Source organism: Pteropus medius, unplaced genomic scaffold (assembly GCF_902729225.1).
Source record: "Pteropus medius unplaced genomic scaffold, Ma_sr-lr_union100, whole genome shotgun sequence".
In the NCBI taxonomy this organism is placed as follows: domain Eukaryota; kingdom Metazoa; phylum Chordata; class Mammalia; order Chiroptera; family Pteropodidae; genus Pteropus; species Pteropus medius.
This window is the reverse complement of record NW_024352787.1, coordinates 21,020,940-21,034,902: the sequence shown is the minus strand read 5'-3', so window position 1 is coordinate 21,034,902 and position 13,963 is coordinate 21,020,940. Positions and strand designations below refer to the sequence as shown.

The 13,963-nt window shown below is 37.2% G+C and overlaps 1 protein-coding gene across 2 annotated transcripts in view; it reads right to left on the bottom strand.

Annotated features, from left to right (window-relative positions):
* NIPSNAP2 (nipsnap homolog 2) overlaps positions 1-13,963 on the bottom strand; it is a 32,431-nt gene that overhangs the window by 17,641 nt on the left and 827 nt on the right. The window contains exons 2-7 of one of the 2 annotated variants that reach the window (XM_039848919.1): positions 7,743-7,882; positions 7,615-7,660; positions 4,611-4,705; positions 4,215-4,285; positions 3,257-3,397; positions 2,319-2,350 (exon numbers count right to left, since the gene is read on the bottom strand). In XM_039848919.1, coding sequence (XP_039704853.1) covers positions 2,319-2,350; positions 3,257-3,397; positions 4,215-4,285; positions 4,611-4,705; positions 7,615-7,660; positions 7,743-7,882 — 525 coding nt within the window. The remainder of the gene's footprint in view (positions 1-2,318; positions 2,351-3,256; positions 3,398-4,214; positions 4,286-4,610; positions 4,706-7,614; positions 7,661-7,742; positions 7,883-13,963) is intronic. The other variant, XM_039848920.1, reaches the window with a different exon arrangement.

The window sequence follows — 13,963 nt, the reverse complement described above, 5'->3', positions numbered from 1 at the left end:
TAATGTTTTCCATCTCCGTTTTTATGTTTCCTATCTCTCTGAACTGTGCATCTGTTAGATTGTTTGTCTCCCTTTTTGTGAATTATTTTTCTGGAGCTTTGTTCTGTTCTTTCACGTGGGACATGTTTGTCTACCCATTTTGGCTGCTTCCCTGTGTCTGCTTCTATGTATTAGGTAGGGTTCCCAAGTCTCCCATAGTAGAATGACTTTTATAGGTGTCCTATGGGGCCCAGTGGCACAGTCCTGGTAGGAGTCCAGCTGAAGGCCAAGTTCAGCCACAGCCTGTGTACTTCCGGGTGCCACCTGGTAAGAGTCACCAAGCAATCCACAGATGGCTGCCACCCATGCTGTGCTCCTAGGTGCCTCAAGAGGCCAAACCAAAAACAGAGGCCGGCTGCTTCAAGTGTGGGGCTTTGGGATGCTCAGCAGGAGGAATAGAAAACGTTGAAGCCAGATGCTGCTTCTTTGGGGTTTGTGAGCTTTTGAGAAATTTTTGGAAAGCTCACAGAAAGAGCCAAGACAGGCCATTTGTATGTAATAAACCACTGGAAGAGGCTTGGGTGGGCCCACAAGGTGGAGAGGCAGAGTCTCGTGGAATCACCTGGGCAGAGTGACCTATGTTAGTTTGATGGCGACTCAGCTATGGTGCAGTGGCATCCACACACTGGGAATGGGGACAGCTCAACATATTTACAATGGATACTACCAGCACTTCTGTCTGGGAGAAAGCTGCCTCTCCAGCCCTCGCCCTGGAGCCTGACAACTCAGTGTCTCCCTTGTGTCCCTGGTGCTCCTCGAGCAGCTGCCCCAGTGCTGGAGCTCAGAGCAAGTAAGTCTGTCAGTAAGTCCAGGCATGGGCCCTTTAAGAGGAATGTCTGTGACTCCTGCAGCCCTCCATCTCACTCAGCCACAACTTCTGCTGGTTCTCATAGCCAGAGGTTGTGGGGACTTCTCAATGCTGAAACCCTGGGCTAAGGAGCCCTGTGTGGGGCCAGGACCCCTCGTTCCTTAGGTCGGATAGGGGGATCTGCAGTCAAGATAACCCTCCTGATTCTCGACTGCCACATGCGGTTGTGGGACCAGGGCATTTTGCGTCTCCGCTCCTCCTACTGGACTGAGGTGTCCTGTTATTTTTGTTACTAGTTGTAGGGCTTCTGTTCAGCCATACCTCAGGCAACTCTGCATGCTGGCTGCTCTGTAGTTTTGTTACCATTTTGGTGTGGTCCCAAGAGGAGGTGTGTATAGCCTCTATCTTCTATGCCATCTTGACCAGTCTATCTTTACTACATTTTCTTCATTCATCTGTCGATAGACATTTGCATTGCTTCTACCTCTTGGCTACTATGAATAATGTCGCAATGAACGTTAAGTAGGGGAATATTTTTCTGAGATGCTGGTTTGAGTTCTTTTGTATATAAATCCAGAATTACAAGTTTTCAATTTTGAGAAATTCTATTTTATCAGTTATTTTCTTTTGTGGGTTGTGATTTTGGTGTTATATCTAAAAACTCTTGGCCTAACTCAAGTCACCAAGATTTTCTTCTATGTTTTCTTCTAAAAGTTTTATATTTAGTTCTTACATTTAGGTGTGCAATTCAATTCTATTCTATTGATCTGTATGCCAGTACCTTACTATCTTGATTACTCTAGCTTGATTACTCTAGCTGAAGTCAGTTCTGAAAAAGAGAAGCATGAGCCCTCCAACTTTGTGCTTACTTTTTCAAGTTTGCTTTACCTATTTTGGGTCCTCTGCATTTCCAAAGCTTGCTGGAATTCTGATTGGGACTGTACTGAATTTAAAGATCAGTTTGGGGAAAAACAGGTATTTTGCTACTCAAACTAAAAAGAAAAAAAAGTAGCAACTGTATCATTGCAGTGTTCTATTTATGTGACAAAAGCAATATTTCAGAACGATAATGTCAAAGAAGAATATGAAATAATCCCTTGCACACTGGGGTTATGTTTTAAGAAAAGCATCTTTATCTCTTAGATATACCAAAATATTTATGGATGAAATGGTATGTTGTCTGGGATTTACTTCCCAATAATTTGGGTTGAGGAAGTTAGACCTAAGCAAGATTGGCCATGTGTTGATAATTATTGAAGCTAAGTAATGAGTATAGAAGGCAGGGGACCCATGGTATTCTCTCTCTAGTTTTGTATATGTTTGAAAATTTTCATAATAAAAATGTCAAACGAAACAACAGTCTAGTATCAAACATGGCATTATCCCCAGATTTTATTCCTACAATTAACACTATGGCCTAATATAATCTATTAACACTACGTACAAACTCACCATTTGGTAATATACTCACCAGTAATTGCCCCATTCAATCATAGTTCCTGGCTGAAAAGAGATTTGGATTTTGATGTTAGTTCTTTTGTGAAGAAATATGGAATAGCAGTGTAAAAATATCAAATGACAAAACTAATTTAAAAATTAACTTTCAATAATGTGAGATGTAACAAATAAAAAATGTTATAAAAAATTATTCACTGTGTTCATACCAATCCCATAGTGGGAGCAATATTCTTTGGCTTCATATAAGAAGACAACATATACAGTAATAATCCAGTTATAGTTATCACAACCACAGGTACTCCCACCCCCGAGATATACTTAAGTCATGAATTAACTACTGGTACCCATTCAGATTTTATTGTGGAATTAAACAATTCAATTTAAGTAAACTTAGTAAGAACATTACTTTCCTTCTTCCAGGATTAACGGTGAGTGTAAACCACTAAGATCTACTGATATGTGTTCCTTTTAATAATGTTGCTATCTGGGACTTTCTTTCTAGTGGTCACTAGTGGGTAAACATCTGGAAAGTCTTAGAAAATATTATTTATTCCCTTTTAATCTTACAGTGCTGTACAATTTATTCAAGAGTTGCACATTTATTAGTTGTTCTAATTCAGTTATAACAGATGCTATATATTGTACGTAGTCCTGCATTTTAGGTCTTTCCTCTTAAGAACAGAAATACTACATGGAAAAATGTCGAATAATAAACATTATGTATAAGATTATAAAATATGAAAGAGCTTAGCAAAAGAGGAATGAGAAATTAAAAAGAAGATAAAAAGAGAAAATAAGAGGAGGACCACAGAGGAGAAAATAAGTCAATCAAAATATAATGCCAAAGAAATATTACAGAATATACACTCAACTTTTTTTGTCATCATTAAGGGGAGCTCATGCTTCTTCACAAAAGAATGAGAGACAGTTAACTCATATTTCAGTACTTACTCGGAGTTGGTAAGATCTGAGTTCATATATATTAGGTCCTGACCGTGGAACAGGTTCATTCCAGAAACTAAATTCTAATAACAGCTGATTCTTCCTGGAGAGAAGCATGTTGCTTCTTGACTTCCGGAATTGCACAAATTCCTTTGAGTGAAAAAATGTGCTCGTGAAATCTTCTAATATTTATACATACGCCCACTTTAGTAATATTTATGTTCCTACTTGGAATATTTATGTTCTTCCTATAATAGAATACTATTATAAATAAGGCCTCGTTGGCCTGAGACAATCCCAGGTTACTTCTTGTCAAACTGACATGACTGTTTGCATTCCCTTTCACTCTCAAGTGTCCAGGTAGACAAACTACATGGTCATCCTTATTTTTTCAGTGACAATATAAACAAATTTAATTTCTTACTTTTTAAGTTTTTCCAGCAGTGTCAGCGTAATAGAGGTGGAGACTACAAAATATCAAATAATCGAAAAGCCATTTATATTTGACTGGGAAGTTATATAAAAGATTTTGTTTCCTAATAATGTATGGCTGTTAAATTTCTCTCCGCTAATGTGCACCTACTAGTGAAAAGGAGGGGGAGGATAGCAAAGTCAGCCCAAGGTAAAGAGTATGTGGTTGGCAGTTCCTGAAGGTGATATGTGTTAGCTAACCCTGGGCTGATTGTGTCTACCATGCTGACTTACCAATTTCAAAGTACCAGCTTATCAGTTTCAAAGTACAACTGCCTTTTACAATAAGAACAGTTATTTTCATAGTATCACAACTGGTTACTTTACACTTGAATACAACTTCAAGAGTCCAAATAATAAAATTTTTACTACAAAAAACTAACAGTTTACTAATGTTAAAAAGAAACTGATAACAGAATAGTCATTTAATAGTCATCTGTACTAACATCTACTATATCATTAATGTAAATAAGTAAACATTTTTCAAAATCATTACCTGATTTTCTCTGAGTTTACTCATGACCTCCGTGAGGGCGGGATAGCCTCCTTCATACCTCCAGAGGTGGACTAGAATATATTTTAAAAGATAACATACATTTAGAGTTTCATGATATTCTTACCTTGAAAATATTCTAGATATGTATAATGTTAACATAGTACAAAACTGTAATGTGTTGGCCTATGAGTTACACTATAAAGTTTCAATAAAGGATTCAAACATTAAAAACAACAAAAAAGTAGTTTTTGCAATGAATTACTGGAAAAATTAACCATAACACTAGACTGAAACTTGAAAATCTTTGATTATAAAAACAATAATTAAATATCATTTAAATTGTTACAGAAAAGGGTAAAGGAACAAGTGTTTATGTCAAAGACTTCTGCTTCCTACCAGCTTGATCCTGCTCGCCATACCACGTGTTCCAAGTCCCCACCAAAGTACAAGGGTAATGTTTATCTTCATGAATCTTTGGTAACACCTCTTGACTTAAAGAGAAGAAATAGCAACACTAATTAACCAACCAAAAAAATTATACCAGGTGGACAACACATGAGCAATAACAGGAAAAAGGCCATCTACTTTGTGTTCTTACAACTGATCTCAGAATACATTTATGATAAAATGACATGCAGAATTAACCTTTTAGCTGAATTCTGTTCTACTTTGATATCCCACTTATCAGAAGCTTAGGTTTCTGATACTTCCAACTATACAGAACATTCATAAGCAACTCAAATATAGTGATGAAAATGATAAGGAAGAGCCAAAGCTTCCAAGATTCCAAGAACGAGTCTACTATTTGCCATTCCAGAAAGAAAAGAAGTACTTAGGAGTGATGAGGTTTATAAAAGCTAAGTTATGCTGTTTTCAAAGATAGGAAGAATGAGGGAAATGGGACTAGCAGAAAAAGAATATGAAAAAAAATAAGAAAGGGAAGAAAAGAGAAGTGGCACAATCAGACAGAGGTAACCAGCAGAGAACAAGTTGGCTTAAGTAAGGAGGAAGAAGACAGCTAAAACACAACAGTTTGGAAGCAATCCCAACTCCAATAGTTACAAAGGGCATCAACATGACTGAAGACTCCAAATTAAAGAAACAACATAGGCATAAATTAGGTTCCATTCAATTTAACCAACTGAGGGGATTTGAGAGGTATCACATAATGCCACGTTGAACATACCACCCAGTTCATTATCATTTATTGTACAAAAGTAGAGGCAAAGCCATGACAGGTCAGATTTAATTTAACATAGGTGCCAGAGCTTGATTCCATGGAAACTTTCCTGTATTACAGATTCTAATTTACAGGGAAAAGCAAAGGGAAGAGACATAACTATGCCATATGAAAAGCTAAAGCCTGCATACTTTTTGAATAGAAAAATGATGAAAAAGTATAATACAGACTCAACAATGGATGCAAAAGGAAATCAAGGATCAGAAATAGAACCTGTTCAAATTATTTGCTGACAATGAGCAGTTATTAAGCTAGTGATCACCACCAGATGCTGGGGCACCAGGACTGGGTGTATATTAATCGTTAATAGAGAAAAATTCAGATTGGTCTTATGTCTAACTAAAAACCCATAAAAGTAAATGCCACCCTTCAACAAATACACATGGTGTGGTCATTGTACTGGATCATAAAGACTTATGTTCAGAACTAATAGGGAATTAATGGAAATCGGGGGTGGGGAAAGCATAATGTTAGAGAAATAGAAATGGGCTTCCTTTTGTCATATGAAATAAGCAAGGAGTAAACAACCCTGAATTGGAGCCAATGTGGAAAAAGAAAGCCTGCACAAATGACCCAGGTGGGGTCCAGGAAGGGGCCAAGGCCTGACAACAGGGCATAGTTTATTCACAAATACAAATTCATATATAGATTTGTAGCCAGTCCTCTTTGTTGGGGTCCTACACCTGCTCTCAGAAGTCCTGGCCTTATATGAATGGAGGTTGTAAGGTAGGTAGTACCTGTACCCAGAGTGGATGGGTTCGGGAGAACCTCGTTATTGGGACCCATAAAAACCAGGCAGGAGTTAAGTCTTTATGTACTACAAACAGGGAGTTGCTCAAAGTTTCAGAGGACACTAAAAAGAAAAAACATGATGGAGAAGATGGAGCTCGATTAGATCAATTTAGCAAACTTAATGGATTGCGAGGTGGGGTGGAAGGATAGGTATAGCTATGAGCCCAGGAAGGAGTCAGAAAGGAGGCTACTTAGAAATGGGGCTGAAGAGGCTGAGAAAGGGAGATGGAGAAGGAAGCAAGCAAAGATAACCAAAATATGTGTCAAGTGAAGAATGCACAACCCTTAGTAACTAATCACAAGGAACTAAGGAAAGGGTTATATAAAACCATGGTAAATAACAGGGAAGCTGGAAGAATGAGGTGATTCTATCTGTTGAGTCTGAAGGGGGAGCAAGACATCCAAACAGAAATAAAAATAGACTGAAATCTGAGACAGAAGATGAAGTAATAAAAACAGGGCAGGAGAGATAATCCAGGGAAACATCAGCATAGAGAACTAATTTCATTTTACAAGATTTAGAAATCAGCATCTGCTTTGTTTTCAGGCATTTTTTAATAAAGAGAACTGTGCTGCAGTAGGAAATTCTGTTGTTACATTTCACGAACCACCTCCAAAAATTAAACAGATTTTTGCTTCTGAAAATCATGTGCATTCTGGTGACAAATCATTTGCTTTTTTTCATGAAAGGAGCAGATATTAAAGGTAAAAAATGCCTTTTAATTATATTTGCTCAGAATTGATCATTAAAATAGTATTTGTATTAATTAAAAACTGATACACTTAATTTTCTCTTTAGTCTTAAAGTTTACAAATTCTGTAAGAGTAACTGATCTCAAATAAAGAAAATCTGCCAAAGAGACATGAATCTTGATGAATGGAAGATTTGGGAAGAAATGACAGCTACATTCAAATACACACAGGACTTTCAAGTAGCAGCTTAACTTAGAAGTAAAACTGGAAACAGTGGAGGGTCTAGGGACGCGAGTTTTAATCCTAACACTCAAACCTGTCCAGAGTTGGACTATGCGAATGTATTTAAGTATCAACTGTCAGGAAGGTCTGCAGAAAGGATTCAAGCACTGGATGAGCTGATGGACTAGACAGCCTTACAATGTTCCTTCCAAACTTAAGGGTCCAGTACAATTCTAAAGTTTGACAGTTTATATGATGACTTAGCTGTATGAGTGCTTAAAATCAAAATGCCCTCCTTGGTAATCCCACATTAGAGCTCAATGTAAGAGCCTCTGAACATTCAGCTTTAAGAAAAGGGAACAAAGATATCACTCTGTTATCAAGTGTTACCTAAACCAACAAATATTAAAATCATTATTTCTCCCCAAGTAAAGGATAGTTTGGTATACACACCAAATTTTGTTGTATGCGTCTAGGCATTCCGGTTTAACATTGTGAACTGAAACAAAAGAAAATTCAACGATAAACTTATGAACAAAGGAAAAAAAGTCAACTATGAAGATAGTAGACCTATCACTCACACTGTAATTTGTATAGACTGCTTGTTTCCTTTTTGGCTAGGAGATTAGAGTGAGCATCTTTTCTTGGATCAACTTTCCGGACAAATAAGGATTTTAACCAGCTGTCTTCTCGAGGTCTGTTATTGGAAGACGTCAATCTCCTATAGTATAACACACAAAAATTTGAGTCTCATCAGAGGTACAAAGATTTCAGTGTCTGTAGGTACTGTCACACAGTATACTGTTTTCATAAATTCATTAATCCATTCAGCAAACATGCTTTGAGCACCCATTCTAGGTACTGTTCTAGAATCTGGGATACCACAAAATGTCTGTTTTCCACTATGTACTCAAAAATAGCAGGAGCAAAGTGTAAAAGAACTAACTTGTGGTTCTCCTAACAGGGTTCTCATGTTTACTGTTACAATTTCCGCAATGTGTTTTTCCCTCCAGCAAAACAATTTTGACATAGAAAAAGAATATATACTTTGGAAACCTCGAGTAGCCAAATTCATAGAGAAAGATAGTAAGGTGCTTGCAGGGGCTGAGGGGAGGGGAGAAAGGGTACAGTTTCACACTGGGAAGATGAAAAGTTTCTAGATAAACCATGGTGATGGATATATAATAATGTGAATGTATTAACGCCATTACTAAACTGTACACTTAAAAATGATTAAAACTGCAAATTTTATGTTACCTATACTTTACCAGAATAAAAAAATGTGAAAATATACAAGGAAATTAAATAAATTTTTTAAAAAAATTTTACCCCTAAGTTAACCTTTGAATCAAGATTTTTAACTCACAAAAACCTAAGAATATAAACTTCATTAACACATAAATTTGCTAATTTTCATCTTATAACAATTTCCACTATATATATGCTGTCAGAAAGTGAGGATAAATTTGACAGAATAAACTATACTTTAACCACAAACTTTTTTTAAAAATTAAATTTATTGAGGGTAACAGTTAATAACATATAAATTTCAGGTGTAAAAGATTATAATTCAACATCAGTGTACTCTATTCTGGTTTTTCCTTTTTCTTTAAAAAAAGTTTTTTTTGTTTTTTTTCCTTTTTTGATTTGTGCGTATGCTACTCTGTGCTCATCACCCCAAATCTAGTTTCGTTTTGTTACCACATATTTGACCCCCTTTACCACTTCACCCTCTTCCTACCTTCCTATCCCCTCTGGTAACTACCATTCTGTCGTCTGTATCTATGAGTTTATTTTTAAGTGCATACTTCCATATGCTTGCGAGAGGGATTACAAATTTGTATAACATCCCTAACGGGCAGTGTGGCATTATCTATATCAAAATTAAAACTGTGTAGGCCTTTTGGCCCAATAACTGCACCTGCAGTTATGTCCTACAGGCAGCTATATTTAAACAAGTGCACAAAGGTGAATGTACAAGAACATTCATTACTGCCTTGTTTCCAGTTTGTTCCTGGTACAGGCATTTCAATATTCGTTAACGGGACTGGCTAAATGAATTGGTGAATATCCCAAATCAGAACAGAATGTAGTCATTTAAAAGAATGAGGCAGATCTACGTGCACATAACTCTGAAATTATGTGGAAAAAGGGAACACAGAACAGTATCATAAATTCACACACAAAGTGAACTGCTGATAGTGATGATGGCAGCCTTTTTATTTTTTGCTTAAAAAAATTGACTTGTTGCTTTAATGAACAAACATTACAGGCAATTTTCTCTCCATAAAAGGTTCTTTTAATTTAAAACTAATTCATAGGGTATTATTACAAATAGCTAGAAACCAGATAAAAAGGCTTTCGAAACATGTTTTACAAAATAAAACATACAAACAATGTTTTCTATAATGATCAAGAAATATGAAAGTATTTTTTTCAAACCCTTCTAAGATTGAAAAGCAGCATGCTCATAGTAAACAAGCAAAATAAGATACCAGTCATGCAATTTTCTCATCTAAGTGCATAGGAGAAAAATGTATAATCTTAAATGGTATTTGTAAAAAGAAGGTGGAAATTCTTCTGTTTTGCCTTTACTATATGTTTAAATTTCATAGAATTAAGAAACTGTTAATGGTGGTATCCCTGAGAGGGAGAGAGTTAAAAAATTAAGTTTTAAAACTACTTTTTCAATAAAACGAACTTTTAAAATTAAAAGAAATTACATATAAAAGCTATTGGCCCTTTAGCAAAAACCAAAATCATATGGAATTTGTTTCTGTTTTCAATTCACTCTTTGATTGTGTAAATAAACTCATTCTGAAGAAGGCAATTCTCCAAATGAATCATGGTAAAATTTATTTCAATACAAATAAAAACATTCTGTCAATTTGTTTAAAGTGTTTTGTTTACATACATCACATTTTGGGATATTTGCATGAAGCAAAATGGCAAGTATATAAAATTAGTGATATACAAAGTAGAAAGTTTTAAGATTTATTCATGAGACTTTGTAGCCTTCCAGAAATGCATACACAAGGATATGTACATATATCGATATTTAATTTCTATGGCATTTAAAACTTTATAAAATAAGAGAACATAATAAACAATTATTGGCAGACTAAATCTGGAGGGGAAAAAAATTCCAAAGTAAATTTTCTCCTCCTCTTTAGAACTTAAGGGGATTACAAGTTAATAAGTACATACTTCCTGTTAGGCACCAGACTAGGTAGTTTGTCTATGTTATCTCATTTAGTCCTCAGAACAATCTAGCAATGTAGGTATTATCGAATTTTAAAGACTGACCTAAGATAAGAAGTAGCAAAATAAAAATATGAGCTTAGACCTATGAAATACAAAATATTTTTACTAATTAAGGAATGCCCCCTCCCCAAATACAAATCTTAACTGAGCATTCGTTCCAGATTTTAATACCAAAGGGATATACTTTAGAAAGGGTAAATGAGGTCAGGGACATGGAAATGTTTTGTAAACTAAAGATAAGCCTAAGAAACAGTCAATATCACAGGACACATACAAGAACCTGAGTGGTATTTGCTTGTAAACTTAGGCAGCAACTGTCTTGACAAATTAAAGACAGTCTGGCCAGCTAACTCCAACTGACTGTCAAACTCTGAAATTTTTAGAGTGTCAGGTAACCAAAGCTGAATCATGGAAGCAGGTAGAAGGAGCAATGCCATCAGCTGTCAGGGTATAAGATCCAGGCTGGGCTGGAGTTCTTTAATGACAGTGACAAACATAGTTGACTGTGTTTCTAAGATCATATATATATGTTGTGTGACACTTTACAGAGTGTGGGGTGGGGAACAGCACATTCTACAAAGCACTAGACTTTAAATAGAACACGCATTATGTGCCAGGATCTCTGGATATAAAGATGAACCAGATGCCTAGCCTGTTCGGTCTCATGGGAAAAACCTATTAGTAAACAGCCAAAGTGATCACGGGTACTGTGGACTTACACACACATACAAACATACACACACACACACACACACGTAGTGGGAGCTCAAGGGAATGAACCATTAGCTTGGCCTGCAAGGAGTGAGAGGGACTCCAGCGGAGACATTCTGGATCTGTCTTAAGAGGACAAGAAAGGTAAACAAGGCGGGCAATAACTCCAGTCAAAGGAAACAACATGTCCATGAAAGTGTATGATATATTTTTGGAACAGCTGAGTTCAGTAAGGCAGAATAGGGTATGGGAGGACGGTGAGAAAGGTAAAGAGGAGGGCAAGATAGTCAAGCTTTTGTGTACCATGCCTATCAAGTGGACTTTACCTTGTAAATGGTGAAATGCTAGCAAGTTTTCAAAAAAAATTCTAGGTGTAAAGAGCAGCCTGGTAGTGATATGGAGGATGGACTTACAGCAATAAGGCAGGGAACATGATGCCAAGAGTTGAGCTAGGGAAGTGGCAACAGAGAAAGCAGAGGGAAGAGAGTTAAGCTAGGGGAGTGGTGACACAGAAGGCAGAGTGAAGAAGTGCTGGAAGTAGATGGGAAGTAGCAAGAGGAGATGGGCTTGGGAAAGACCTTTGGTTTCTGGCCTGAGCCACTAAGTGAGAGAGAACCCAGGAGGAGCAAGCAGGCTTTGTAGGAGGAAGATGCATTAAATTCTGAGTACATAAGCATCTCAAGCACCTGTGGGACACTAGCACAATGTCCACTAAGTAGCTGGAACTCCAGGTGTGGCACCGACAGAGCTAAGTAAGAAGTGCTGGCAAATAAGTCTCCAAGGAAGACTTCCTCCTTGCCCTCTAAAATCACTCTTGCAAGGTCATCCACAAGGGGTATGTATGTTGGCAAATCTAGTTTTCTTTTGTTATCTTAACCTTTTAGCAGCATCTGGCACAGTGGACCACTCCTCCTTGAAATACTTCTCCCTGGGCACTCATATAACAACGACCTCATTGGCTGCTCTTTCCATCGCCCTTGCTGGCTTCTTTTCCTATATCCAGCCTATAAATGTTGACATATGCCAGGGTCTGTTTCTCAGCCCCTTCTCTATCCACACTCTCTCCTCAAGCAATCTCATTCATTCCTACGGTTTTAAAAAATATTTTATGAAAAATTTCAATCAAATACAAAACAGTATACTGAAACCCACGTATCCATCAACATTTTCAATGTTTTGCATTTCTACATGCTGACAACACCCAAACGTTACCTGCAGCACAGACATCTTTGAGGAGTCACAAAGGTTAAGGTCAACCGCCTACGTGGCCTTTCCATTTGAATAGCTCACAGCCATCTCAAACTTTACCTGGTTCAAAACTGTTCCCTCCACCCCACATCTGTTTCTCCTTCTCTGAATTACTAGCAAGCTCCCAAAAGAGAGGACCTTATGTGCCTTATTCACTGTTTCCAACAGCACCTGGCATATGGTGGGCACTCCTATATCTATGGAACAATAGACTCAAGAGTATCTATCTGTCCAGTTGGCCATTATCCTTAATTCTGTCTCCTTTCCAAAGTCAGACTGAACTTTTAAAAACGTATGTCAGATGATGCCACACTAGAATTTATATCTTTAAATGTTTTCCATGGCTCCCAGAACAAAATCCAAGCTAAGATGGCTTACGAGGCTTGGAATTATGTAGCTCCTGCTTCTTGCCACCTATCCTCTAGCCAGTCTTCTGTTCACCCCTGTGCTCCAGCCTCCTACACTTTTCTGGAGTTTCCCAGCGTGCCTGATTCCTTCCCATTCAGGGCTGTCACGCACACCGTCTGTCCCTTCACGTCTCAGCTTAACATCACCTTCCTGGAGAGGCATTCCACAATGCCATTTAGTAGGTTCCCTGATTTTCTCTTGCAGCACCTACTTCAATCTATAAATCTATATGGCTTATAGATTTAACTCTGCCATGGCTTTCTGGAGATAGTGACCATGGCTATTATGCTCAGTTCCAAAGACATCATATATATTCAATATTTGATAGAATCTCTGCCATGGCTTTCTGGAGATAGTGACCATGGCTATTATGCTCAGTTCCAAAGACATCATATATATTCAATATTTGATAGAATCAGATAATTAACTGGGTCTAGACTGAGTTCTAAAGAACACCTACTGTTAAGGCAGACTAGAGCCCAGGAAAGAGTAGTCAAAAGGTACAGGGGACCTGAGAGAGTAATCAAAGAGCCAACAAGACAGATATAAGGACTCCAGGGTCAAGAACATCTAACCACAGCAGGAGGTCAGGGTACTGGTCCAATTCTCCAGTTTCCTAGCTTTGTGACCTTGGACACTTTAGGTAAACATGGGAGGTGAATACCTTCAGTCTCAGCTGAAAGAAAATATGAATTTCATGGGCTCATATCACTTACGTGAAAAAAATAAGGTGCACGGTAGATGCTCAATAATAATAAAAATAAAAGGAGGTTGATTGATCAACTTGGAAACAATAAACATCAAATTTGGAAATACTAGTTGAGCACTGGGCCTGAAGCCTGACAAACCTGGGTTCAAATGCCTTTTCTAGCTATGTGTCTCACATTCTTTGAAGTTCCATCTTATCTTTGAAATGTAGATCCCATTGCTTACTTCTTAAGATTGATACTAGGATTTAATGAAATAAGTCGTATTATATAAAGCTCCTTGGCCCATAGTAAGAGTTTAACAGGTAGTCTCTTCACTTTTTCATTTTTAAGTGCCAACTATATTTTCTAGAGGCTCATTATTAATTTAAAACAAACAAAAAAATAACATTTAAACCCGGTGTAAAGAAAACGAGAAAGCAAATATCCGCGTTAGTATGGGCTTCGTTTTTTTTTTTTTTTTT